The sequence below is a fragment of the Ahaetulla prasina genome, chromosome 12 (genome assembly GCF_028640845.1).
Source record: "Ahaetulla prasina isolate Xishuangbanna chromosome 12, ASM2864084v1, whole genome shotgun sequence".
Classification (NCBI taxonomy): domain Eukaryota; kingdom Metazoa; phylum Chordata; class Lepidosauria; order Squamata; family Colubridae; genus Ahaetulla; species Ahaetulla prasina.
Genome location: NC_080550.1, coordinates 26,254,925 through 26,279,970, shown reverse-complemented (window position 1 = coordinate 26,279,970; position 25,046 = coordinate 26,254,925). Strand labels below are relative to the sequence as shown.

General features: G+C 52.6%; 1 protein-coding gene across 8 annotated transcripts in view; it reads right to left on the bottom strand.

Moving 5' to 3' along the window:
- Nucleotides 1–954: 954 nt before the first annotated feature.
- FHOD1 (formin homology 2 domain containing 1) overlaps nt 955–25,046 on the bottom strand; it is a 45,368-nt gene continuing 21,276 nt past the window's right edge. For 5 of the 8 annotated variants that reach the window (XM_058154817.1, XM_058154816.1, XM_058154819.1 and 2 more), the window contains 21 exons: nt 19,615–19,682; nt 19,367–19,472; nt 18,319–18,413; nt 17,684–17,795; nt 17,320–17,414; nt 17,090–17,233; nt 16,796–16,989; nt 16,498–16,608; nt 15,863–15,886; nt 15,250–15,303; nt 10,505–10,620; nt 9,497–10,410; nt 8,137–8,289; nt 7,809–7,991; nt 7,300–7,419; nt 5,842–6,003; nt 5,538–5,728; nt 3,451–3,643; nt 3,112–3,274; nt 1,839–2,015; nt 955–1,631 (listed from right to left, as the gene is read on the bottom strand). In XM_058154817.1, coding sequence (XP_058010800.1) covers nt 1,549–1,631; nt 1,839–2,015; nt 3,112–3,274; nt 3,451–3,643; nt 5,538–5,728; nt 5,842–6,003; nt 7,300–7,419; nt 7,809–7,991; nt 8,137–8,289; nt 9,497–10,410; nt 10,505–10,620; nt 15,250–15,303; nt 15,863–15,886; nt 16,498–16,608; nt 16,796–16,989; nt 17,090–17,233; nt 17,320–17,414; nt 17,684–17,795; nt 18,319–18,413; nt 19,367–19,472; nt 19,615–19,682 — 3,458 coding nt within the window. In that variant the 3' untranslated portion in view covers nt 955–1,548. Of the gene's footprint in view, nt 1,632–1,838; nt 2,016–3,111; nt 3,275–3,450; nt 3,644–5,537; nt 5,729–5,841; nt 6,004–7,299; nt 7,420–7,808; nt 7,992–8,136; nt 8,290–9,496; nt 10,411–10,504; nt 10,621–15,249; nt 15,304–15,862; nt 15,887–16,497; nt 16,609–16,795; nt 16,990–17,089; nt 17,234–17,319; nt 17,415–17,683; nt 17,796–18,318; nt 18,414–19,366; nt 19,473–19,614; nt 19,683–24,480; nt 24,505–25,046 lie in introns of those variants that run through there. The other 3 variants (XM_058154822.1, XM_058154821.1, XM_058154818.1) reach the window with 3 other exon arrangements.

Below are 25,046 nucleotides of genomic sequence, written 5' to 3'. Positions count from 1 at the left end.
AATAGACAGAAAGGAATGAACAATTTCTACATAAATGGTGAAAAACAAGATGAATGTGTATATCCCTGAAGGATGTTTACTGAAGACAGGAAGACAGATGGAGGAGTTGAGACCCGAGATCTTGGCAAAGACGGTGAACAGCAGGAGGAACACTGGCCAGAAAGTGCAAAAATGGCTCCGTACCCATCTGTCCTTCTGCTCACTTTATTATATACTACAGGGAGGTGGAAGTTAAGAAATAAATAATGAATTTATAATGAAATGTCTTCTCTTGCTAACAAAGGATGTTGTTGAATGGGGATGGAATGAGTCCTTAAAAGTGTGTGTGTGTGCAGAAGAGATTGCAGACTGAAGGCAGGGCGAATGCAGACCGAATACGAAGGAAGCCCCAGCACAATAGGGGCACTCTGGTCACCCAGAGAGAACCTGAGAATCCAGTTGCAAACCCGACATGTGAAGAGAGAACAAGTCAGGAGAAAGAGGCAGAAAGTGGCATTTCATGGAGAGTTTCCAGAAACAGAACATGAGACGTTTAAAGGACAAAAGCCAGCCAGACCAGACCAAGAACAAGAGGAGTAAAAAGGGGGGGGGAACCCTTCCAGCTACCTTTCCCATCTTATTGCAAGTTTTTCTCCACTCTTCCTCTTTCCACCCAAGGAGGCGTGTGTGTAGAAGCTCTCTTCCTGAACCTCTCCAAGATGCCACGGGTGCCAATGGCTCTGGAGACTTGGGCCAGGCAGAACCTGTGGCAGAGCAGATTCTGTGCTGCATTGGCTCCTCTGCCTGGCCTAAAGACCACCGGAGAAAGGGACCCCCAGCAGCAGGCAAAGCCCCCTTCAGCTCTTGCTGCCTCTTCTTCTCTGGAGTCTGCTCAGGGGCTGCTGGGCCCCAAAGCTCAGATGTGGAGGGAGGGGGAGAGAAATGCTGTTGGGGAAGAAGTGGGGAGCTGGGGGCTAGCCAACAGTCCTTTTCTGTTGGGGGTGGGGTGGGAATTCCAGACAGCTCAGTTTTCAAACCACTTAATGAACAGCAACTGAAAAGGTAACAGACGGGATAGGAAACGAGAAAGACGGCCGCCTGGCCAGATTCGCAAGAACAGCTTTTACTTCTCGTTTCTAACACTGAATTCCAGGAAGGACCAAGCAGGCCTCGGAGGCTCATCCTTGGACGGAGGCAGCGACGGCGGCAGCAGCAGCAGCAGAGGGGCTGGGCAGGGAGAGCTGTTCCTTTGGCCTGTTCTCCATTAAGCCTGCCCTTCCCCATTGCAGGACTTGGATGGGTGGGTGGGTGGGGTGAACAGCAGCCACCCTCCACCCTCTGAAACCGAGGCCTCAGCTCCCCAGCCCTGAGTGGGAGCAGCCACACAAGCACACAGGCCAAACACAAAGCTTTGGCCAAGCAAAGCTTGCTCTCCTCAAGGCAGAAGGGGCCAAGCGAGACCCCCCCCCCCAGCCCCTCTCGGTGAAGGGAGGCAACCTCCCAAAGGGAAAAGCTTCTCCAGTTTCCCCTCCTGCTTCTTCCAGCTCAGGCACGGCCTCGTGGGGTTCCTCAGACCGCCACGCCGGCTGACTGTGCCAGGCCCAGAGCCTGCACCAGCTCCTCGCTCAGGCCGCTCTTCAGGGTCCGCCTCACTGCAAGGAAGGAAAGGGGTGTGTGTGTTAGGGAGATGCAGAGGTTCTTGGCGGCTGCGGGGTCTGCCTTGAGAGGGGACCCGGAGCCAGCGGGGGGGAGGGGGGGGGAGACCTCTCCTCCCACTCCTGTCTTCCACATCAGTTGCCCACTCCAAGAAAGAAGCCACGTCTGGGCTCCACCAAAGTGACAGCGCAGGCAACACTTACAGGACTTCCTGTTCCCGCGTGACCGCCGGCGCTCTTTGGCCGGGCCTGAGCGTGCAGGAGACCTCTGGGTCACAGACTTGACCAGGCGGTTCATGATCTCCTCAGAAGCATCCTCGAGAGAGCCAGCAGCTTCCTCCTGCGGGGTGGACCCTCCGGCGGGACTCTGCTTCCCAGCACCTAAATGGAAAAACTCCTGAGGGGTGGAGGGAGTTGCTGACCTGCTTCTGCGAGGGGGTGTGTGTGTGTGGGGGGGTGTTGAGCTAGCTCACATGTCTCTCCACGTAACTTCAGTGCACTTTTCAGCCACCCCCCCCCCCAATTAACTTCAAACTTTCCCAGAACCCTAGGTGGGTCTCTTTGGCCCCATCCTTCAGCAGATGAGGCTTCGTCTGCCCTGGGGATGCCTCCTTCCTCTGCCTTGCTGACCCCCATCTCCAGGATGTGCTATCATCTAAAGATAACCCGGGTGAAACTTGTGGCAACCAATTGGGTGAAGGGTTCGAGCAATCCGCCCTGGGCCTGATTCTGTTGTGAGAAAGAGGCTCCCCTTAAATAAGAGCCCAACATCTGGAAACAGAGGAAGCACACTTGTATGGGCACGCCCAGGGGTCAGGGGGTTCCTCTCAACAGATCTGCAGAAGGTCCCTGGCTAAAGAAAAGCCACAGAAGGCTACAAGCGCACACTTGGATTGTTGCTCTGCAGAAAGCCAGATAGAGAGTGGGAATGAGCTCCTTGTGTGGCCCTTTGCACCAGGATGCTTCTCTGCCCTCTGATAAGGGCAGCACAGGCCGCCTTGTGCATCATCATTCAATTCGCAGGAAGGCCTGGCCCCACTGCCTGTCGCCACTCCAGGGTCACAGCACTGAGCTCTTACTAATTCAGCTAACAGGACTTAAGATCTGTCTGGATCAGACGCCACAGGAGGAGAGGGAGGGCAGCAGGGGAATACAGGAGGACCTTTAGTAATGCTGGCAGTTACGGAGGGGGAGAGAGAGGAGAAAACCGGAGGCGTCCAGAAGGACCTGAAAGGGGGACAGGGATTGCTAGCAGCTGCCAGAGAGCCCAGAAAAGGGAGCCCTGCTCAGGAGGCGGCCCAGGCCAAATCCTGCCCCAGCTGCCCCAGGGCTTCTCTGTTTCTCCCAAATAAGACATCTCCTGATAATAAGCCCAATCGGGTTTTTGAGCGCATGGCAATAAGGCCAAGCGCTTATTTCAGGGTTCAAAAAAGTATAAGTCAGGGTCTTATTTTCGGGGAAACACAGTAGTTCCTACCTCTGCTGGTGCGAGAGCGATGGCCAGGGCCTTCTGCTGGGGAGACGAGCAAACTGGTCATGTCTTTATGGCTGGCTTCGTCCTTTTGCTCTGGGCTGGCTGATAGCACAGCATGAGGGGCACAGCTGTCTTCGGTCTTGCTAGCTGCAGCAAACTTCTCCATCTGCAAAGAGAGAAGATACCCAAGGACGCAATCCCCATGGTGGCTCTTCCTCCTTCCTCTGTTCTTGGCAACCGTAAGGCCTCCCAGAGGAGGGGAGAGGACGCAGGTGGATCGCCTCTTTTTGTGTGGCTTGCTGGACTCAGACAGAACGTTTTGAGCAACCTTGGATGGCTCACCTCAGTAATCATCCTGCCCCGTGTCTTGTTCCTCTCCCGATAGGCCGCCCGCTTCTTCTGCTGCTGCAGGACACGCTCTCGGCACGTGTGGTACTCCAGGGCAAACTCCCGCAGGAGCCGGCAGAAGCTGGTAACCCTCATGTTCTGCGCCGAGTGTGCGTCGTAACCCAGGAACAGGAGAAACAAGCGGAACCTTGAGAGAGAGAGAGAGAGAGAAAGCCTGAGCCTCGGTGGCACAGTGGTTAGAGTGCAGTACTGCAGGCTACTTCTGCTGATTGCCGCAGTTCGGCAGTTCGACTCTCACTGTCAGGGTTCCAAGGAACACCCCCAACGAAATAAAACTCTGAGGCCCGAGCTTCCTCAAAGTTCCAATTTATTAGAGATGTCATATTGGCACATCTGGGAAAACCCAAATCTGAAAGCTTCCAGGTTTTCTCCACCCAGCTAACAGTTCACAGCCCTGCCCCACATCCACAAGTTCATCACATATCCCAATCAACTCTTCACCTTCAACTGGATACAATCTCCAGGCAGTCTCCAGCCAATGCAGGCAAAAGTGTCCTTGAATACGGAATGCCGTTATGACTAACTTTCTAACGTTCCAACAAAAAACCCCTCCCAATTTCCCAGGCTAAATTCCTAACTCCCATGTGGCAGTTAGGAAGAAGAAGAAAAAAAACTGTCTTCCAAAACTGACACTCAAAGACTGACTCAGCTTTCCATCCTTATGAGGTGGGTAAAATGAGGACCCAGATTGTTGGGGGCAAGAGGCTGACTCTGAAAACCGCTTGGAGAGGGCTGGAAAGCACTATGAAGCTACAAATTGTAGTTGGCACTGCAGGAATCTGCTCGTGTGTGTCCACTCACCCTCGTCCCTAGGAAGGACCTCCGGGGACCCCGAACAGATTGAATGATGCCAAACCCAGACTGGGCCTGAACCCCTCCAGAGGGGGCTGAACTGAAGGATGCATGGATCAGCAGAAAAGCAAAAACGCTGCCCTCCCCCTTGGAAAGGAAGACTGCAGCCCTTGGGCAGAAATTCCCTCCCGGGACAGCCTGGTTGGTCTCTCATCATTCCAGACTAGATTCCCATCTCATCTTTCAGCTTCCAAGCATGATAAAGGTCTTTTTAAAATTAGATACTCAGCAACTTAACATTAAATGAGCAATTACTACAAAATAAGCAAATCACCAAATTGAACAAACGCACCAAGAAAAGGAGGAGGGAGGGGGGGTGACAGCAGTTTGTTCCAATGGGGCACCTGAGCAGGGAGAGCAAGCAGCGTGGTTGTCTTCGTAAGGCTACGGCTTCTGCTGGCCCCACACTCTCTCGAGGCCATGTCCTTGGCTTCCCCTGGCCTTCCTCTGGGGGCATCCCAGCTTCCATCCAGAGACAGCCCTGATCCGAACCTGTCCAGTGTCTGCAAGTCCCACCAAGGGTGGCGAGGTCCGTGCAGTGGCCAGCAGGTGAGGCAGGCAATTCAAGACTCCCCTTTGTACCCAGACACTGAACCACCTGGTCAAATTCTAGCTATGCCATTGGGGGTGGGGCTGTTTTCTGGATCAGGGGGTCTTTAAGGGTGGGATAGTTTCACCTCAGGGATGTGCAAAACTGTACTGCCCGTTCCTGAAATATTTGGGCATTCGTTTTCCCCAGGATGCTCCAGTCTGGAAGTCCCATGGGAGACCCGACCCTTTCCAGAATGAACCTCCCAGAACAGGCAACGGTCTGCCACACAGTCCAGCCGCACACTGGGGAAACAGTGGACTCTGAGGAGCTTTGCCTTCAGCTCCTTCATTCCCTCCAGCCTGGCCGACCCGGCCCTTTATGTTGGATGCCTCGGGGTCGCAACCCAGTGCCGTCATCTTGCTGTAATGTGGCCAATCCAGGGATCAGTTCCACTTAAAGGAAGCTCAGCTGTCTCCTGGTTGCCCGTGACCCCTTCTCTTGTGGGAAACTGGATCTGACACTGAGCGGAACACTGCTTTGTTTATGGCCATACACACAACAGAGGCCCTTCTTGATGAGCGAGAGGGGACCGGCCATTACTCATCCGGCAGGACTCGGACCATCTAGAGACTCTGACCTGTTCAACACCCGCCGGTGGACGATCTTAAGGAGTCCCATTTTCTCTGTACTGGCCTGCAGAAAATCCAGCAGCTTGCTCTTGAGTGCTGGCTTGCACTCGTGTTTTGCAATGGCCTTCAGGTGCTCCCAGGAGGCTTTGCACCGGCGCTCCAGCTGCAGGAGACTTGCTGCCAGCTCCTCAAAATCCACCTGAGGAGATAAGACGAGAGCTGTAGATGTGCCGCCCCTGTGGGATTTGGGCTGAACCTCAGCACCCAAACTCAGCCTCCCGGGTGCAAAACGAGGGAAGGAAATCCCTTCACCTTGGCACAGCGGGTGAGGGCAGCGATCTCCGAGTAGAGGTCTGTGGTGGCTGGGAACTCTGCCACCACGAAGTGGCACAGGTGGTGCAGGAGGCTCTGTCGGTGGACGGTGTCTTTTACCTCCGACACTTTGGCCAGATAGCTGAGCTCAAACCCTCGACTCTGAAATGCAGAACCTTGTAAGTGCCAGGAAGAGAAGAGGTTCTTTCCTCCTGTGATGGACGGGAAGCCTGTCCAGAGACAGTCCACAAAGAGCAGAAGTTCTGTCCTGGGTGGCCCTCAGGCGGTCCTATTTTGAGCCTGGATGTGTTAAAAGGACTTTAAAAAGGACTCAAAGGAGCAGGCTATAGGAGGGACACCTGGGCAGGCTTTGGCCTAGCGTCCCGTCTTAGAAACCAGCCCCCAATCCCAGAGACCTTCCTAGAGCAGATAGGGAAAAAGGCGGGAAAAGGTGTGCTTTGGTCATCTCCAGGTACATTCTGATCCAATGCCTTGGCCTTGGGCAGGGCTAGGTGTCAGCTTGGTGCCTTGCTGGCGTTCTGCCATCAATCGGAGAAGGGAGGGGGGAACAAGTGGGCAATAAACCCTTATTGTTTATTACCGTATGCCTCCCACCGATCCGTACGCTCTCACAGAGAGGGACTCCTCAGGGTGCCGTCCGCCAAGCAATGTCGGCTGGCGGCCCCCAGGGGAAGGGCCTTCTCTGTCGGGGCTCCCACACTTTGGAACGAACTTCCCCCGGGCTTACGCCAAATACCTGACCTTCGGACCTTCCGCCGCGAACTGAAGACACATCTTTTCATTCGCGTGGGGCTGGCTTAAATTTTAAATTACATAAATTTTATCGATTTTAAATTTTTTACTAATTTTAAATGGGGTTTTGGTTTTTATAAATTTTTAAAGTTCTAGGCTAATTATAATAAGTTTTTTAACTTGCATTTTAAATTGTATACTGTAGTGTCTGTATTTTATTGTTGCCTGTACACCGCCCTGAGTCCTTCGGGAGAAGGGCGGTATAAAAATCAAATAAATAATAATAATAAAATAATAATAAAGCTGTGTATCTTTATGATGGGAAATTGGGAGGGGGAATTGACATGTGAGGAAGAACAGAGAGGTTTGGAATCCAGTTCATGCTAGTGCTGACGTCTTCAAGACTGTATATCCTGAGAGTGGAATTTCATCAGCACAAACACCTCAGTGTTTCCCAAAACAGCTTGGTGGTGCTGGATTGGCTACACATGGGCGGATAATGTTGGGGGGGGGAGAGGGCTAGGGGAAGACAGGGGTTTAGATTTTAGATTCCGCTTGACTATTGCAATCAGTGTCTCTTAGTAAAAGTGCCTTTTCACTTCAGCCAAATGGAGTCGAGAGTTTTACTTTCCTAGGTGATCAGACTGGGGCAGGTCTGACACCTGGCACGAGACTTTCCTAGAAGACAGCCATGTCATTCTTCACCTGGGAGCCGTTCAGGAGGTTGCCCATGGCTAGAAGGGTGGCCAGAATACACCTGAAGGTCTGGTTTTTGGCTAGTTGCTCCATGCCCAGCTTCAGATCGAACAGAGGCTCTACAATTTCCTGAAGAGAAGAAAATAAAGAGGGTTCCACCTCAGAATTTCCTGAATCTCAGGATGGGCGGCAAATACATTTGATCAATAAAATAAATAAAACCCTCCCGGAAAGGGAAACCCTGAAGGGAAGGAGAGGGAAGGTTCAGAAGAGAACCATCTGGTCAGACACTCAATGCGTGGAGTGACATCCCCATCTCCAAACCTACCGATTACAGCAGACCGCAATGCCACACGAATGCCTCGTATTAATAGGGATGCTCGGTTGCCAGATTGATACCTGGACTTGCCCTTCCTTACTAACCAGGAGATTCTTCACGCAAGCTAGCAGAGAGGGTCGCCCTGAAGTCCAGCTGTGCGCCCCTTTCCTCCTGGACAATCCGGGATCTGCACAAGTACCTTCTCCAGGGCTTCGTAGTCCAGCTTGAAAGCCCACAGCTGGAGGCGAGCAGGGAGCTCTGTGATGGAGGAGAGTGTGAGCAGGAATTGCTCAGCTGACCCCAGAGGGAGATTCGGGTTTGCCAGTTGGGCCTCCTGGATCTTCTGCTTCTCCTCGTCTGTGGGAACCATTGTCAATATTTTCTGGTTAAACAAAAAAGCCAGAGGGACTAAGGTTAGTCAAAACCTCCTTCAGATCCATCCGAGGCTCCTGATGTTCTCCTGCATAGAAGGTTTCTGAAGCACCGAGGACAACCATCCAAAGGCACCCCAGGAAATCCCTTCTCACCTCAATCCCTTCCTTATTGATTGCAAACTCATCGAAGTTGAGAATGGCCGTCTTGATGACGTGGATGGGAGGCAACACCGTCAAGCCAATATTGATGGCATTGCTCCTCTTGGGATCCAGGATCACAATCACCTTCCTTCCGTCTACAGCTTTCTAAAAGGGGAACAGCAGAATTGGAACAGATGAAACACAGGATCCGGGAGCACCTTTATCCATATTTGTTTTGATAAGTCCCTTGTAAGAAAGAAACCCAGGTACGTTTTTGCAAACTCCACCATTGTAAGTCAAGAAACTCAGAGGCTCCTGAGGATGCAGAGCTGAGGCCAGGACAAGCAAGGCCCTGAAGTCTAAAAGGGAAGGCATCTGCCAGGCTGAGGCAAAAGTCACCCTGTGCCACAACTGCTCTACTTCTTTATCAACACCAGCATTTATGCCCAAATGCCCGGAGCAAGAGAAAGAAACCTTTCCATGGCCCGACCCAAACAAGGACCAGCTAGATCAGAAGAGGTCTGCTCTATCTGCAGCTCAAAAGCACAGCAGCCCAAAGATCTGCAAAGCTCTCTACGCAGAACCCCTGTGGGCAGTGAGCCCAAGGACTGGTGGGAAGCTGCTGTGGAAAAGACAGGGAAATGGGGGGAGGGGAAACAGCAGTTTCTTTTACCCTTGCATTTTGAGCCCATGCAATGGCCACAGGAGAAGGTTGAAGATGAGGAGCAGCTCACATTTCCAAGATGGGAAGTGATGTCAGGACAGCTGCTGTTCTCAAGATTCTGTCTTAGCCCCAGTACTCTTCAGCGTTTTCATAAATGATCTAGGTTAGGGGAGGGGAGGAGAACCTACCCAATTTGCAGATGAAACCAAGCTAGGGGGAATAGCCAACGCTTTAAAAGATAGGATCAAGATCCAGAAGGATCTTGATACACTTGAGCACTGGCCTCTATCCAACAAGGTAGGTCTAGTCTAACAAAGAGAAAGATGGTGACAACATGGTATAGTCTTCTAATATTTGAGGGACTGTCACAGAGGTCAACCTATTTTCTAAAGCACCAGAAGGCAAGACAAGCAATGAATGGAAAATTATCAAGGTGAGATCCAACCTAGAACTAAGGAGAGATTTCCTGACGATAAGAACAATTAACCAGTGGAGAGACTTGCCTTCAGAGGTTGTAGGTGCTCCATCACTGGAGGTTTTCAAGATGAGGTTGGACAACCATTTGTCCAGACTGGTCTGGGGTCTCCTGCTTGAGCAAGGGCTTGGACTGGAAGACCTCCAAGATCCTTTCCAACTCTGTTATTTTATGTTTTCTTAGCCAGAGGAAAGCTTTGATATGCCAAGTTTGAACCTCATGCAGCAACTTACCTTGGAACTCGGAGCCTCCTTTGCCCTGGACTCAAAGAGATGTTCCAGCTTAGCGGAGTCAATCTCGACCTTCTCCAGGGATGCCCACAGAGTAACCTGCCCAAACCGACTTTTCCAGGCAGGGCCATCTATGTCTTTCAGCTCCTTCCAGAAGAGCTTGACGGTCTTCTTTTTCTTTGCAGGGGAGCTGGCTTCTCCCCCAAGGGGGCTGCCGAATGGAGGCGGAGGGGGTGGACCAGGTATGCCAGCTGGGGGAGGCGGAGCCGGAGGAGGTGGAGCACAACCGGGAATGGGAGGAGGAGCCAGGTCCTCACTTGCTCCCAAAGCCATGTGGGGCAAGGCTGTCTTGGCCACCACCTTTGCTTCTTGTACATCAAAATCTTCCTCCTCACACAGGTCTGAGAAGTCCAGATCCTGGATCTTCAGAGGTTGAGAAGCAAGCACCAGTGGACCTCCCATTACTTGAGCCCTGTCCAGGCTCTTCAGACTGATTTCAGCTTCAACACTGAACTGGCTTTGCAAGGGGAGGGCCCAAGATTCGGTCTGTTGCCCCATCCTCTCCTGGCTCTCCTCTTCCCGGTGCCCCATCCTCCCCGTCTCTTCCATGCCTTGATCTGAGAGCAGCGTCCTCTCCGTGCCTGGCGGGCTCTTATTAGCGAACAGCATGTCGAGCATCAGTTTTCTCTTCACAGAAGCATTGCTGCTCTCGAGAGCCCCACTGATGCCACCCGGGGCACATTCTGGGTCTGGGCCCAAGATGCAGGAGGTGTCAAAGAGGTGGCTTAGAGGGGCATCCTTGGGGGACACATTCTCCCTGCCCTCCTCGCGATCCAAACCAGGCTCTGAGCTGGGCTCTTTCCCGTTGGCGTTTCCGTTTTGTCCTTCACTCTGCCTCCCTGTGGCAGAAAGGGGCACTAAAAGAGGAAAAGGCCAAGCAGAAGAGAACTGAACCAAGGAAGGGACAAGCTGTGCCACAAACGAGGCTCCCCCTGCACCCCGCCACGCTACCTGGGGCCACTTGCTCAGTGCTTGAAACCGCTTCAGCAAGAACTTCTGCTCGTCCCCGGGTGATGGCACTGATCTTCTCTTTCTGAGAGGCAGCCAGGTTTTCTAAAAAACGGGCTCTGCAAGAGAAGAGGACACTCCACACCACTGCATTGCGGACACCGTCACCATTGCGTCCAGCGGACAGTGCCACAATCATGAGCTCTCTTGCCAGTCATACATGCAGTTGCTGAGCAAGAGAGGGCCGGCCAACCCTGCCAGCCCCTCTTGACTTTCTATGAACATTTACACAGGAACACCCTCCAAAGGCAGATGCTACAAACAGGCCTATTTTGAGGATCAAGACTCCCCTGTTTTTCCAAGGGATGACCATTGCTGGTGGTTTTTGGAACTCCAAGGCCAAGCCAAGGCCAACCTCCCCAAGGCAAGGAATTTCCCTCCTGTAGCCACTGATACTAACACAGGTTTAAAGGAAGTCTGTGACCCCTGGAGTTGCGCCACAGCATCAAAAGAGCCTCTGTTGGGGAGGACTCATTGCCCAGCACATCAGAGGGCTCTGGCTATCAAGGACTTGGACGAGAGAGTCAAGGAGGCCTCAAAGTCTGCCCAGGGTACAAAGCAGGGCGGGTGGGTAACTCTGTCGACAGAGGGATGCTTAAAGGTTCAAAAAGATCCGAAGAGGCTTGAGTAGGGGTGAAATTGATAGGATGGAATTTAATGGGAAAAATATAAAAATCCCCATCTGGGGAGGCACAAGACCAGGAGAGACCTGCCTCAAGAGAAGTCCAGGTAAAAGGGGTCTGGGTGTCTCCGCTGACCCCAAGTTAAACTGAGCCCAGCAGCGCCTCGTAGCCGCGAGAGGCAAATGCCACCTAGGGATCATGATCAGGAGGGCTAGGTCCAGATTTCAGGAAGTCCAATGTCCAGTTGTGGGCGTAAGGACGACGACGAGTGAAGGCCACCATGATGCTTCCAAATCCCAGGAAGACAGTAGGAAAGAACTTGCTACCTTCAGCCGACAGAGAAGACAGCAGGAGCCCTTTGTGGCACCAAAGGGAGAGGGGGTGTATTTCCTCTTGGCCCAGAGAAGAGGACTAGAGCCAGAGGGTGAAAGCTGTGAGGAAGGAGCTCCATCCTGGACATCAGGAGAACTTCCTGAGTTCACAAGTTGTCTGGCAGTGGAACAGACGGCCACATGAGATGGTGGGCTCTTCTGGGACATTTGCTTTCAAACAAAGGCCAGATGCTCATCTGTCAGAGTTGCTGCAGTATACCTTGCATTCAGCTGGGAACTGGACTGGATAACCTTTGTGGTCCCTTATAACTTTATGATAATATGAAAACACATAGAAGAACTCAGCTGGCCTCAAAACAATAAACGTTGCCCATAAAGGTTAGCAGTAACAGTTAAGCTGTAAGCTAAGATACAGAAAAGAATATCAAGGATCTGAGATTCTCTGTTTCAGGTGTAATTCCTGTCTTAGGGAATCCAGTTGTCCTGCTCGCCCTCATGCAAGGACAACTGAGTGTCCTCCCACAGGTGAGGCAGCCGAAGGATGACACAAGGTGCTGCACTCCAAAGCTGGGCTGCTCCACTGCCCCACTTGAAGACAGGCAGGTGGGCCACGGAAGATGCCTCGATGTGCAGCTTCCATTGGGGCTGTCTTGGCCATTGGGTGGCTCCAGCTGATTTTCGGGTTTGCTGTGGGGCTGCCCTGTCCTGCCCAGATCTCTTCACCTGCCCTCCGTCCTCTCCCGGCTGCAGTGGGGACTGGCAGCCTGCCTTCCTTTGTAAAGAGGACCAATCCAACCGACTGCCCCCGAGTGTTGAACCCAGGGCTTCAGGCCTCAAAGAGGCTCGGTGACCTCTCAGAGACAGCCAGAAGGTCCGGCACTGCCGAGAGGCTCAGTGTGACGGAGGCCAAAAGAGCTTCTGGGTCTAAGGCCATGAGTGGGGAATGCCAGGGAAAGAGAGAGGGGAGCCCTCCTGGCCCTTCTGCCTCCGGGCACAAAAAACGGAGACCCACAGACCTGCTGGATGCCACTTGGCGAGGCTGCTCATTTCCTCCCAGCCAGAGGTGGGTGGGGGTCCCTTGAAGAGGAGGTCTTCCTCAAAGGCCTTGAGGCACAGGGGCTGCCACCTGCCCCGCCCTGAATGCCACAGGACCGATGGGGAGACCGAGAGTAGCAAGGGAGAGACCCACAATCTTGTTCCCGTAAGCTTTTCGCGCTCTTTCCTCGGTGGCTTTACGAGGTCCTCCTGCCAAGCGCAGCCCTTCTCTTCTCCCATTCTGCCTGAAGCACAGAAAGGGAGCTCGGACGCCTCCTAATGTCCAGCGACCCTCCCGTTTGGGCAGGAGCTGCTTCTCTCTCTCCTCAGGCCATTTGCCTTCTGACCCTCTTGGTCACTTCAGACTGGACTCCAGGCCGGACAAACCTGGCCTGGCCCTTTGCATGGCAGCCCTACCCAAAGCCCACCTGCTCATCGCTCAGCCCCGCCCATCATGCGCCATCCGTGGTCTGGTTTCCTGAAGGGAAGAGGGACTGGGAGGGAGCCTAAGGCTGTGTGTGTGCAAGGCCATCTAAATTTTCTTTCTTACTGGTTCTGTGGGCATGGTTTGGTGGCCGTGGCTTGGTGGGATGTGTGTGTCATGTGACTGGGTGGGCGTGGCTACATGATTGGGGGATCACAAAGACAGAAACTCACTAACAATGTCCTGCTGGAGCAGGGTTGGACTAGATGACCTCCAGGTCCCTTCCAGCCCTGGATTATCCTCTGATCTAGTGCCAGGTTTATAGTCCTTCCTTCCTTTCCTTTTCTTTCCCTCCCTCCCTTCCTTCCTCTCTCCTTTTCTTTCTTTCTTTCTTTCTTTCTTTCTTTCTTTCTTTCTTTCTTTCTTTCTTTCTTTCTTTCTTTCTTTTTCTTTCTTTCTCTCTCTCTCTCAAACAAACCCCCCATCCCCCCATTTTTTGCCTAGCAGGCTTCATCTTTTTTACCTTTTAAAAAATGCTTTTAAAAGTAAAAAAAAAAAAGCCTCTGACAATTGCGTGGCTCAGCTGGCCATGGGGGCCCCCCGGGGATTTTTGCTACCGGTTCTCCGAACCACCCGCCGCCATTGCTACCAGATTGGCTGATCCGGTCCGAACCGGGAGCATTTCACCCCTGGTGTTGCCCCAGACGTGCTCCCCACAGCCCTTCCACAGCCCTGACTCCCTTCTCTACTGCCTGGGGGCTGTCACTGGGGCCTTTCTGTTTCATGCTCCGGTTCTGAAACATACCTGCTGTGCCAGCCAAATCTCTCTATCCCCCTCAGAGCTTTGCACCAGAATAACGATCACTAAGCCATCCAGATGGGAGTCGGGATTCAAATCTAGGAGCCTCAGATCCCCAAGAGGAGATCCAGGCTGCTTCCCTTCCCCTGAGATAGGCTAGACCTAGCAGCTGACTTCTTTCTCCAGAAATCCCTCATTTACTTGATTATCAACTGTATGTGGCCTTGCACAATGCATGTAACTGCCATGCTGGGCCTCGCCCACCCTATTCCCTCCTCTGGTGACATTGCCTGGGGTAGCACAAGCCGTACATTAAACGGTCACCTCTCATTCCAGAGACTGATCTTCACGTCCCCAGCTTGCTCTATGATAAATCAATGTGTGCACAACACACAAAGCCCGGCGTTTTAGTATCGGCACCACTGTATGAACTTGAAAAAACAACTGTTTATACCCCATGGCTCAGGGGCAGGGAATCTATTTTAGCCATGGGTTCCCAACTTCCCTGAAATCCAGAAAAAGGATCCTTTGAGATTGAGCCCATCTTCTGGCTCAGGTCTTAGAGGAGGCTAAACCCACCGGGAGTTACCACCTGTGACCCTGGGCACTAAGGGGGGCTAAGTGCACCAAAGCAAAATGCTCCCACTTTTCTTTAACTGAGAAAAGGCTGCAAGAAAATCTGCCTCCGGGCTGCTTGCTTTCACTTTTGAAATGAGTTTCAATCCTGGTTTGTCAAGGCACTATTTTTCAGGTGTTTTTTTGTTTTTTTTTATTAAGGGTCTCCCTGTGAACAGGCAAGGGGCATTTACCAGATAGTTGAAGAATTTGCAGGTGGGCAGGAGGGAAGATGCTGGGCAAATGGCCCATGCGGAGGTCATGTGCGGGAGGAAAGAAGAGGAGGAGCGTTATGCACCAGCCTGGCCCCAATGGCTCTCTAACAGCACTCCAGATCCCAAATAAAATGCAACGGTGGGTCTCAGGATCAGACCAAAGTTTTCCATTTTATACACATCTGTGTCTTATCAGGTCATCCTGCCTAAGTAAGCAATGGCTGACCAGCGACCTTTCACACGGCTGGCCAGTGGCCTGTTTGCACAGCCCTCCGCGCAAGGCCGTGGGCAAGGAATGGCCACCTGGCCCAAATAGTTTTGGCTTCAAGCTCTTGCTGCCAGCTGGAAGGAAGTCGGTTTTCTAGGCTTGCCTCAAGGCGGATCCAAAACAAGTGGCAGAAACTGCCCAGGTCTCCCAGGGGGGCTATTTCTGCCTACAGAGAGAGGGGACCCGGAGGGAAGGAGGGGGGGGGGGCTCAGACTGGCAAGTGGAGGAGTTAAATAATGTGAGCTGGAAATGGATCCCAGCTAAACCACTGGACCCAGGACCAGGAAGGGAACAGGAGCCTCTGGCTTGGCAGGCCAGCTCCAGCTCTATCCAGACCCTCAGCCTGGCCAGGGGTGCACACGCCACTCCGTACTTACTCAAACAGCCTCAGAATGGGCTTGTCCCCACATACCGGGGGGGCTTCCTCTTGCCTGGGAGAAAAAGGGAGTTAATGCTAGTGGGGTCTCTGCACCAAGCCACAAGCTCGGCCAAGCCAGCCCCAAAGGCAAGAGAGACATGCAGCGGGGGAGGGGGGGAGGGGCACTTTCTGGAAGGAATCGCAATCAGAATGGCCATCATGCCAAGATACCCCCTGCTTGGATTCTGCAACGAACCGTCACCCAAAGCAGGAACGGAGGTCTCCCCGGATAAAAGTAGAGGCGCCCCCTTGTGGAACGGATGGGACACGGGGACCCCCTTCCCATCTAATTCTGAGGGGTGGAAGCTGATGGCCCCAAGACCCCAGCCCAGCCAAGCAGCTGCCTCGGGCTCCTGGCAGCCAGAGCGGGCAACTGAGCCACAAGCATCCCCAAAGGCCAACCGGGGAATTTCTTGCCAAGAAACCGGCACTGCTGGCAGGGAGGGTGGCTCAACGCCGCCCACCCACCCACCCACCACACACAGGCCGTCTTTTATCGAGCAGAGGCAGCCACGACACGCAAGCCCTCACTGACTTACACCACTGCACACCACACGCAGGCTGTCACTTACCAAGCAGAGGCTGTTTCGTGAAGTCTGGAAGAGGAAATAGCATTTAAGCCGGGCAGGTGCTGCAGAGAGCAAGAGAGCTGAGAGAAGCTCAGAGCAGCTAGAAAGAGAACAGACCCGCCGCCACCTGCTTCTCAACCCACCCTGAAGGTCCTCTGCACACAGCCCTCTGGCGCGCGCCAACCCAGTGACGAGGGAAGCAGCCCAAAAGACAGAGAGCGGTGCTTGGGAAGGAGGGGGCTGACTCTGGGGCCACCTCTGTGCATCACATGCCATCCTCCCTGACCCTGGGAGCCGTGTCCCCAAGAGGCAGAAAGGGCCAGATTAGCCACCGGTGGCCATGCGCTGCCAGCTGCAAGAGCCGAGCCTCTTCCTCTCCCACAACCTGCAGCTGAGGGCCAAGGCTGCCCCAGCACCATCTGCTTGAGAACAGCGAGCTCTGTGTGTCCCCCACACAGAGAGGCACCCGGAACCTCCCGTCTGTTGACAAGGACTAATTGCAGAGATGGGTCCCTGCCCAGGAAAGACCCAGGAAGACCTCTGGGCAAACCTCCCACACCTGCAAGTCCCCCCCCACCGCCCCCCCCCATCTCAACAGAGGCTCCTCCAGTCCTCTTGGCCGCCTAGCCGGGACCTACTTGAAAATGCTCCTCTCGCCCAGGCCAGCCAGCTGCTCTCCTTCCACGGGGGCCAGTGGCGCAGAGAGTTGCATGCAGGAGGTGCTGCTGTAGGAGCCCTTCGAGCTGGGCCTGGAAGGGAGGGAGGGGAAGAGCTGCAGCAGACTGGCCACTTGCCAGGGAGGCCCGGCTTTGTGGGCCCCAACAAGAGCCAGATTAGTGGTTCAGCATGGCAGCCTTAGGAGGACATGCGGGACGGGAGTCCAGTGGCCAAGACAGATGGAGTGGGCCCCCCATCCATGCCCCACGCCCAACTCACGGCTGCTCACAGCTCTCTCCCTCCAGGCCCGGAAAGGCATCTGCAGCAACAGTGGCACCTCTGTCCTCCTCCTGGCCCACAGCACTGAGGAAGGAGCGCCGGGCCCCCTGCCGGCCCTCGTCCCCTCTCCGCCGCTCCTTGGCACGGGTGCCCAGCAGAGGCTCTTCTGCCCCATCCTCCTCCTTCAGGGCATTCTGCGGATCAGAGAGCCGGTCAGCAAGCAAGCGGGCACAGGCAGGCAGCAAGGTGGCCAGAGGCGACTCCTGCCAAGGGCCTCCCTCTGTGGGCCCTCACCTCATAGAGGGCAAGTTGCTGCCTCAGATCCGGGTCCGTGCCCCTGCTGGCCAGGTGTGCCTGGACGAGCCGCTCCATGCCCTGCTGCTCCAGACAATCTGTCACGTCGTAGAAGGAGTCTTGGTCAGGGAGGGCAGCCAACGTCTGCAAGCCCCAACAGGACACAACCATTAGCCGGGCACAGCCGCCCATCCCAGGAGGTGCCACCTGCACGTCCTGCCTCCCCTCACCTTGTTGATGAGGGTCATTGCAAACACCTGTAGCTCAGTGTCAGCCCCGCTCTTCTGCTCCAGGATGGCCACAAGGCGAGACCACGGAAAGGCACCTGAAAGGCAGCAAGTAAGGAACAGAGGACGATCTCCCAGCTGCTTTCATCACCACTTAAGGCAGAACGTCTTCGGTTCCGAGAGACGTGCCAGGCCCCTCTTCTTTCTCCCACAGAGAGACAGCCTGCATCTCGCGGTCCTTGGGGGCCACCAAAAATGGTTTGCCTGATGAGACTAGAGGTTGGCCCTTTCCAAGGAGAAACCAGGAAGCACCAGGCTTGACTCGACTCAGCCACCTGCCAAGTCAGCAGCTCGGCCCTGCGCTCACCTCTGACCTGCTCTACAGTCCCCACAGCCTGGATCAGCAGCTGGGCATTGGACTCGGTGAACTCCACAAAGACCAGGAGCAGCTTCAGGGCCGTCTTCACCACCAGGCGGTACTAGGGGAAGGAGAGGGAAACCACGTATGCCAAACGAGCCAGCCTTCCCTGGCAAAGAGTACGAGGGCTGTAGAGATGGGCACCTTGAAGCGTGCCAACCATGCCCATTGCTGGGGTGAGCAGGAGAGATACACGCCCAGCGCTTCAAGCAGGTGAAGAGACCTTTCCCTGATGTCTTCTCTGAGCTCCCTCCTCTGACCCTCCTCTCCTGACTGCCCCGGGAGCTGGGATTCTGCCTGAAGGTCTGAATGATCCCGAGGGCCACCCGGTTCAGGGATGCTCTTGGTGGAGGTGACATGTGGAGAGGTCCTTGCTCCCTGGACAATGTCCTTTCAGGTGCCAGCTGAAGGGCCCGGCCACGGAAGTGCAGGTGCTCTGGGCTCTCCAGCCACTCAGGCAGCAGACAGGATGAGCTGAGCCACCCTTCTTTCCTTGCCCAGTTCACCTTCCAGAGCTGCTGGGGAGGGCATTCATGAGACAGCTAAGGACAACCCGAGCGTCCTCAGCCGGCATCTTCACTCACCAGGCTGCCCGTCAAGGTGTAGAGCCACTGCACTGTCTCTGGATGCTGGATCACCCCCATCATTCCGTCCACAAACAGCATGATCTGGCTGAGAGCTGCAAGGGGGGGAGAAGAGCGGTCCCATGGGAGCCCCAGCGGCACTTGGGGGAGGAAGGGGTGGACCAGGCTGCTCAATTGCTGGGCATTGCCTGCCGGTGGGGTGGACTTCTGCAGAACATGCAGCCCGAAGCCCTCCTTTGCAAAGCCCACCCCCATCCGCTTCCTGCTGCCTCACAGGAGGACCCAGGTGAAAAAAGGGCTAAATTCCAAAACAAAGGTGAAAACCTCAGGGCCTTTGGCTCTGTGAGGTAGAGGTTCCCCATGGGCCTTGGCCCCTCACTGGCCATGGAGTGCAGCCCATGACCAGTGAGTCTTTTGCAAATGCATAGCTTGGAGGGGGGGGGCGACCAAGGAAGCCACTGCGGATGCTTGCAGAGAAGCGCAGTAGAGTCCCTGGGCGAAGGTGGCGCTTCCCACACTTGGGGACCATGGGAGGGGGATGGATCGGACAGCCCCCTCTGTGCTCAATCAGACACCTAAAGTCTACCTTGCCTCTTCCTGCTTTGTTACTGCACCCAAAGAGGATGTGTTGGGGAGCAGGAGGGGGGCACATGCCCTGGAAACATAGGAAGCTGCAGAGCGCCAGCAGCCTTTCTCAGAAAGGGAGGCAGAAATAGCAGGGGGTCCTCCCCACTGGATCGAGGCTCTTCCCCCGCCCCTCCCCCTGCCCACAAGTGGCTGGTTGTTCATTCAGTTCTCCACCAGGGGGCAGCCGAAAGACATTGCTGGAAGAGAACCATAGGGACAACCCCTCCTCTCTCCCAGGGGCTTCTGACTCCCCCCAATTTAGCCAGGATCCTGCCTCCCCAAGAGCATCTGCTCCTCCCTCTACGGGAGGCAGTGAGGTAGAAAGAGGGGCAAGGGATGCCCGGGACATGCAGGGAAGCGCTCCCTTTGCTCCCGGGCCTGGCCGCCCCCTGGGCCAGTTCAGCCGCTCAGTCAGACTCACCCCGCAAGATGTAGTTCTGGTAGTTCTGGTCAGCTTCAGCTCCCACTGAGACGAGACACGTCAGCCCTTCGGAGTTCACAAACTCGGGCACCAGATCCTTGTCATCCTGCAGCCGAGATGCAAAACCTGAAAGACTCCCCTGAAGCACTGCTTCCATTGGGCTGGGCTGCCCCATCCCTTGGCATCTCCCGCCAAGGCCTCAGGCAGGCAGGGATGTTGGCAGGGCCGGCCGGCCGGCTGAGCCTCACCTGGAAAAGCTGCTTGAGGGAGAAGAGGGAACGCCTCAGCTCCGGACCCTTGGAACGGTACAGCTTCTCTGGGGAAGACAAAGGGGTCAGCCTCTGGAATGGGGCTCAATTCCCTCAACACTGTCAAACTATTCACTAAATCTGCACTACTATTAATCTTCTCATCGTTCCCATCACCAATCTCTTTCCACTTATGACTGTATGACTGTAACTTTGTTGCTGGCAATCCTTATGATTTATATTGATATATTGACCATCAATTGTGTTGTAAATGTTGTACCTTGATGAATGTATCTTTTCTTTTATGTACACTGAGAACATATGCACCAAGACAAATTCCTTGTGTGTCCAATCACACTTGGCCAATAAAAATTCTATTCTATTCTATTCAGAAGACCCAGCTTGTCTCCAGCTGGTTTCTGCAGGGCTCCCCCTCGAAAATACAAGGAGACCTGGGGGTCAAAACTAGAGCTGACTTTAAGTTAACAGAGACACAACCAGCACAATTCCCTTTGAGGCACTCGGCCATTCCGGAGAATTGGGGCCCTTGGTTTCTACCCCAAGACAAGCCAACCAAAATCCAAGCTAAATTGTTTGCGTGTGGATGATTTGGAAGCTCCTTCCTTCGGGGCTGGTGGACAGATGGGCCCCATTCTTGTTCCTTGGGGGTAACGTCAGTCAAGGAGGCCATGAAGGAGGGATTTGGTAACTAACCTGAGCAGAGCACCTTGTAATGATCTGCCCAAAGATAAGCCACAATTTTCTCCTTAAAAGGCAAAGGTGCACAGGGAGTCTTCGACTTGCGACCACAATTGGGCCAGAATATCTGTCACTAAGCAGACACTCACTGACTCTGCTTGCCGGAAGCCTCCTGGGGAGATTGTAAACGAGCTGCCTCAGGGATAAGTCAACTCCTGACCTCCGGACCTTCCGACGAGCTGAAGACATTTTTGTTCCATCGCGCAGGGCTGGCCTAATAGTTTTAATGGGGTTTTATTAGAGTTTTAATTCTTCTTAGCCAAATTGAATTAGTTTTTAAAAATGTTTTGTTTTTATAAAACTCTTTCAATTAAAAAAAAAAATGCTTTTAAAAGTAAAAAAAAAAATGCTTTTAAAAGTAAAAAAAAAAATGCTTTTAAAAGTAAAAAAAAGTTCTGACGACCGTGCACCACAACTGTGATCACGGAACCTTTTTACCTTTTAAAGCACTTTTACTACCGGTTCCGGAGTAAAATGTACTGTCCGTGCACACATGGTGCGCCCTTGTCGCGTAATGTGAATGCGCAGCCAGGGAACTGGTGGCAAACCGGTTCAGATTTCACCACTGGTGGGAAGAGTCAGGTCTTTGCAGCCCTCTGGAACGAGCTGCCTCAGGGATAAGTCAACTCCTGACCTCCGGACCTTCCGACGAGCTGAAGACATTTTTGTTCCATCGCGCAGGGCTGGCCTAATAGTTTTAATGGGGTTTTATTAGAGTTTTAATTCTTCTTAGCCAAATTGAATTAGTTTTTAAAAATGTTTTGTTTTGTTTTTTATAAAACTCTTTCAATTAAAAAAAAAAATGCTTTTAAAAGTAAAAAAAAAAATGCTTTTAAAAGTAAAAAAAAAAATGCTTTTAAAAGTAAAAAAAAAAATGCTTTTAAAAGTAAAAAAAAAAATGCTTTTAAAAGTAAAAAAAAGTTCTGACGACCGTGCACCACAACTGTGATCACCGGAACCTTTTTTTTACCTTTTAAAGCACTTTTTACTACCGGTTCCGGAGTAAAATGTACTGTCCGTGCACACATGGTGCGCCCTTGTCGCGTAATGTGAATGCGCAGCCAGGGAACTGGTGGCAAACCGGTTCAGATTTCACCACTGGTGGGAAGAGTCAGGTCTTTGCAGCCCTCTGGAACGAGCTGCCTCAGGGATAAGTCAACTCCTGACCTCCGGACCTTCCGACGAGCTGAAGACATTTTTGTTCCATCGCGCAGGGCTGGCCTAATAGTTTTAATGGGGTTTTATTAGAGTTTTAATTCTTCTTAGCCAAATTGAATTAGTTTTTAAAAATGTTTTGTTTTTATAAAACTCTTTCAATTAAAAAAAAAAATGCTTTTAAAAGTAAAAAAAAAAATGCTTTTAAAAGTAAAAAAAAGTTCTGACGACCGTGCACCACAACTGTGATCACGGAACCTTTTTACCTTTTAAAGCACTTTTACTACCGGTTCCGGAGTAAAATGTACTGTCCGTGCACACATGGTGCGCCCTTGTCGCGTAATGTGAATGCGCAGCCAGGGAACTGGTGGCAAACCGGTTCAGATTTCACCACTGGTGGGAAGAGTCAGGTCTTTGCAGCCCTCTGGAACGAGCTGCCTCAGGGATAAGTCAACTCCTGACCTCCGGACCTTCCGACGAGCTGAAGACATTTTTGTTCCATCGCGCAGGGCTGGCCTAATAGTTTTAATGGGGTTTTATTAGAGTTTTAATTCTTCTTAGCCAAATTGAATTAGTTTTTAAAAATGTTTTGTTTTGTTTTTTATAAAACTCTTTCAATTAAAAAAAAAAATGCTTTTAAAAGTAAAAAAAAGTTCTGACGACCGTGCACCACAACTGTGATCACGGAACCTTTTTTTTACCTTTTAAAGCACTTTTTACTACCGGTTCCGGAGTAAAATGTACTGTCCGTGCACACATGGTGCGCCCTTGTCGCGTAATGTGAATGCGCAGCCAGGGAACTGGTGGCAAACCGGTTCAGATTTCACCACTGGTGGGAAGAGTCAGGTCTTTGCAGCCCTCTGGAACGAGCTGCCTCAGGGATAAGTCAACTCCTGACCTCCGGACCTTCCGACGAGCTGAAGACATTTTTGTTCCATCGCGCAGGGCTGGCCTAATAGTTTTAATGGGGTTTTATTAGAGTTTTAATTCTTCTTAGCCAAATTGAATTAGTTTTTAAAAATGTTTTGTTTTTATAAAACTCTTTCAATTAAAAAAAAAAATGCTTTTAAAAGTAAAAAAAAGTTCTGACGACCGTGCACCACAACTGTGATCACCGGAACCTTTTTTTTACCTTTTAAAGCACTTTTTACTACCGGTTCCGGAGTAAAATGTACTGTCCGTGCACACATGGTGCGCCCTTGTCGCGTAATGTGAATGCGCAGCCAGGGAACTGGTGGCAAACCGGTTCAGATTTCACCACTGGTGGGAAGAGTCAGGTCTTTGCAGCCCTCTGGAAGGCTGCAGCTGGGCAGGGCAGCATAAACTCTCTTGAAGGAATTGCACACACCAACAACAGCCAAGCCTCCTACAACTGACCCCATTTCATTGGGTTCACAACCCTAGTGATCACAGAAAAGGAAGTGCAGGACCTATTTCACAGACAAAAGCCAGGAAAAGCTCCAGGCCCAGACAAGATAACTCCTTCTTGCTTCAAACGCTCTACCATCATCCCAGTGCCAAGAAGCCCACCATCAAGGAACTGAATGACTACAGACCAGTTGCTTTAACATCTGTAGTCATGAAAACCTTTGAAAGGCTAGTGCTTTCCTACCTGAAAACCATCACGGATCCGCTGTTAGACCCCTTGCAATTTGCATACCGAGCAAATAGATCAACAGATGATGCTGTTAATATGGCTCTGCACTACATCCTACAACATCTTGAGTCTCCAAAGACCTATGCAAGGGTCCTTTTGTAGACTTTAGTTCAGCATTCAATACCATCATTCCAGACATTCTTCTAACTAAGCTAACCCAGCTACAGGTACCGGAACAGACTTGTAAGTGGATCACAAGCTTCCTAACAAACAGGAAGCAGCAGGTGAAGCTAAGCAAGATCACATCAAATACCTGTACAATTAGCACAGGCCCCAAGGATCGCCTCCCCCAAAAGCTGGTGGGGCAGCTCTGCAGGACTCCGGGGATCCCTCGGCAAACAGCTTGGCTCTGTTCACTCGAGGAAGATCCCAAGGACAGGCTGAATGGATACAGCACAGCTGAGCCCGGAGGACCATCCTCAGCTGAAGGATCACTGAAAGAGATCACCGAGTGGATTTCCACTCCCTGGTGCAGTGCCAGCACTCCATGTGTGAACTGATTGTTACCAGTGGCCTCCCATCGACCAGTGCGCTCCCATAGGGATGGTCTCCTCAGGGTGCCGTCGGTCAGACAATGTCGGCTGGCGACCCCCAGGGGGAGGGCCTTCTCCGTGGGGGCCCCTGCCCTCTGGAACGAGCTGCCTCCAGGGATACGTCAACTCCCTGACCTCCGGACCTTCCGACGCGAGCTGAAGACATTTTTGTTCCATCGCGCAGGGCTGGCCTAATAGTTTTAATTGGGGGTTTTTTATTAGAGTTTTAATCTTTCTTAGCCAAATTGAATTAGTTTTTTTAAAAATGTTTTGTTTTGTTTTGTTTTGTTTTGTTTTTTATAAAACTCTTTCAATTAAAAAAAAAAATGCTTTTAAAAAGTAAAAAAAAAAAAGTTCTGACGACCGTGCACCACAACTGTGATCACCGGAACCTTTTTTTTACCTTTTAAAGCACTTTTTACTACCGGTTCCGGAGTAAAATGTACTGTCCGTGCACACATGGTGCGCCCTTGTCGCGTAATGTGAATGCGCAGCCAGGGAACTGGTGGCAAACCGGTTCAGATTTCACCACTGGTGGGAAGAGTCAGGTCTTTGCAGCCCTCTGGAAGGCTGCAGCTGGGCAGGGGCAACATAAACTCTCTTGAAGGAATTGCACACACCAACACACACACACATACACAGAATTTCAGAAGCTTTTATGAGCTATGATTCCTTCTAACAAGGTGTGAAGACAAAGAACCCAGCATTTTGCTGCCACTGGGCCAGTTGCAGCTTCAGGATGGTCTCCAAGGGCAACTCCACCTCAGGCATGTTGCAGTAACCGAAACAGGAGATGATGCAGCACAAACAACCGGATGCTCCTTCTGGGCGGAGTGGAGGGAGACGCTGGAACTCCCTTTTTCCTGCTCACACAACCCTCCTGGCTTGGCCTCTCCAGAAGGAGCCCCAGGCCAGGCCGGTGCAGGCAGGAGAAGCCAGAAGGCCTGTGGGGCTCCTGCTCACCACAGGCCCCAAGGATCGCCTCCCCCAAAAGCTGGTGGGGCAGCTCTGCAGGACTCCGGGGATCCCTCGGCAAACAGCTTGGCTCTGTTCACTCGAGGAAGATCCCAAGGACAGGCTGAATGGATACAGCACAGCTGAGCCCGGAGGACCATCCTCAGCTGAAGGATCACTGAAAGAGATCACCGAGTGGATTTCCACTCCCTGGTGCAGTGCCAGCACTCCATGTGTGAACTGATTGTTACCAGTGGCCTCCCATCGACCAGTGCGCTCCCATAGGGATGGTCTCCTCAGGGTGCCGTCGGTCAGACAATGTCGGCTGGCGACCCCCAGGGGGAGGGCCTTCTCCGTGGGGGCCCCTGCCCTCT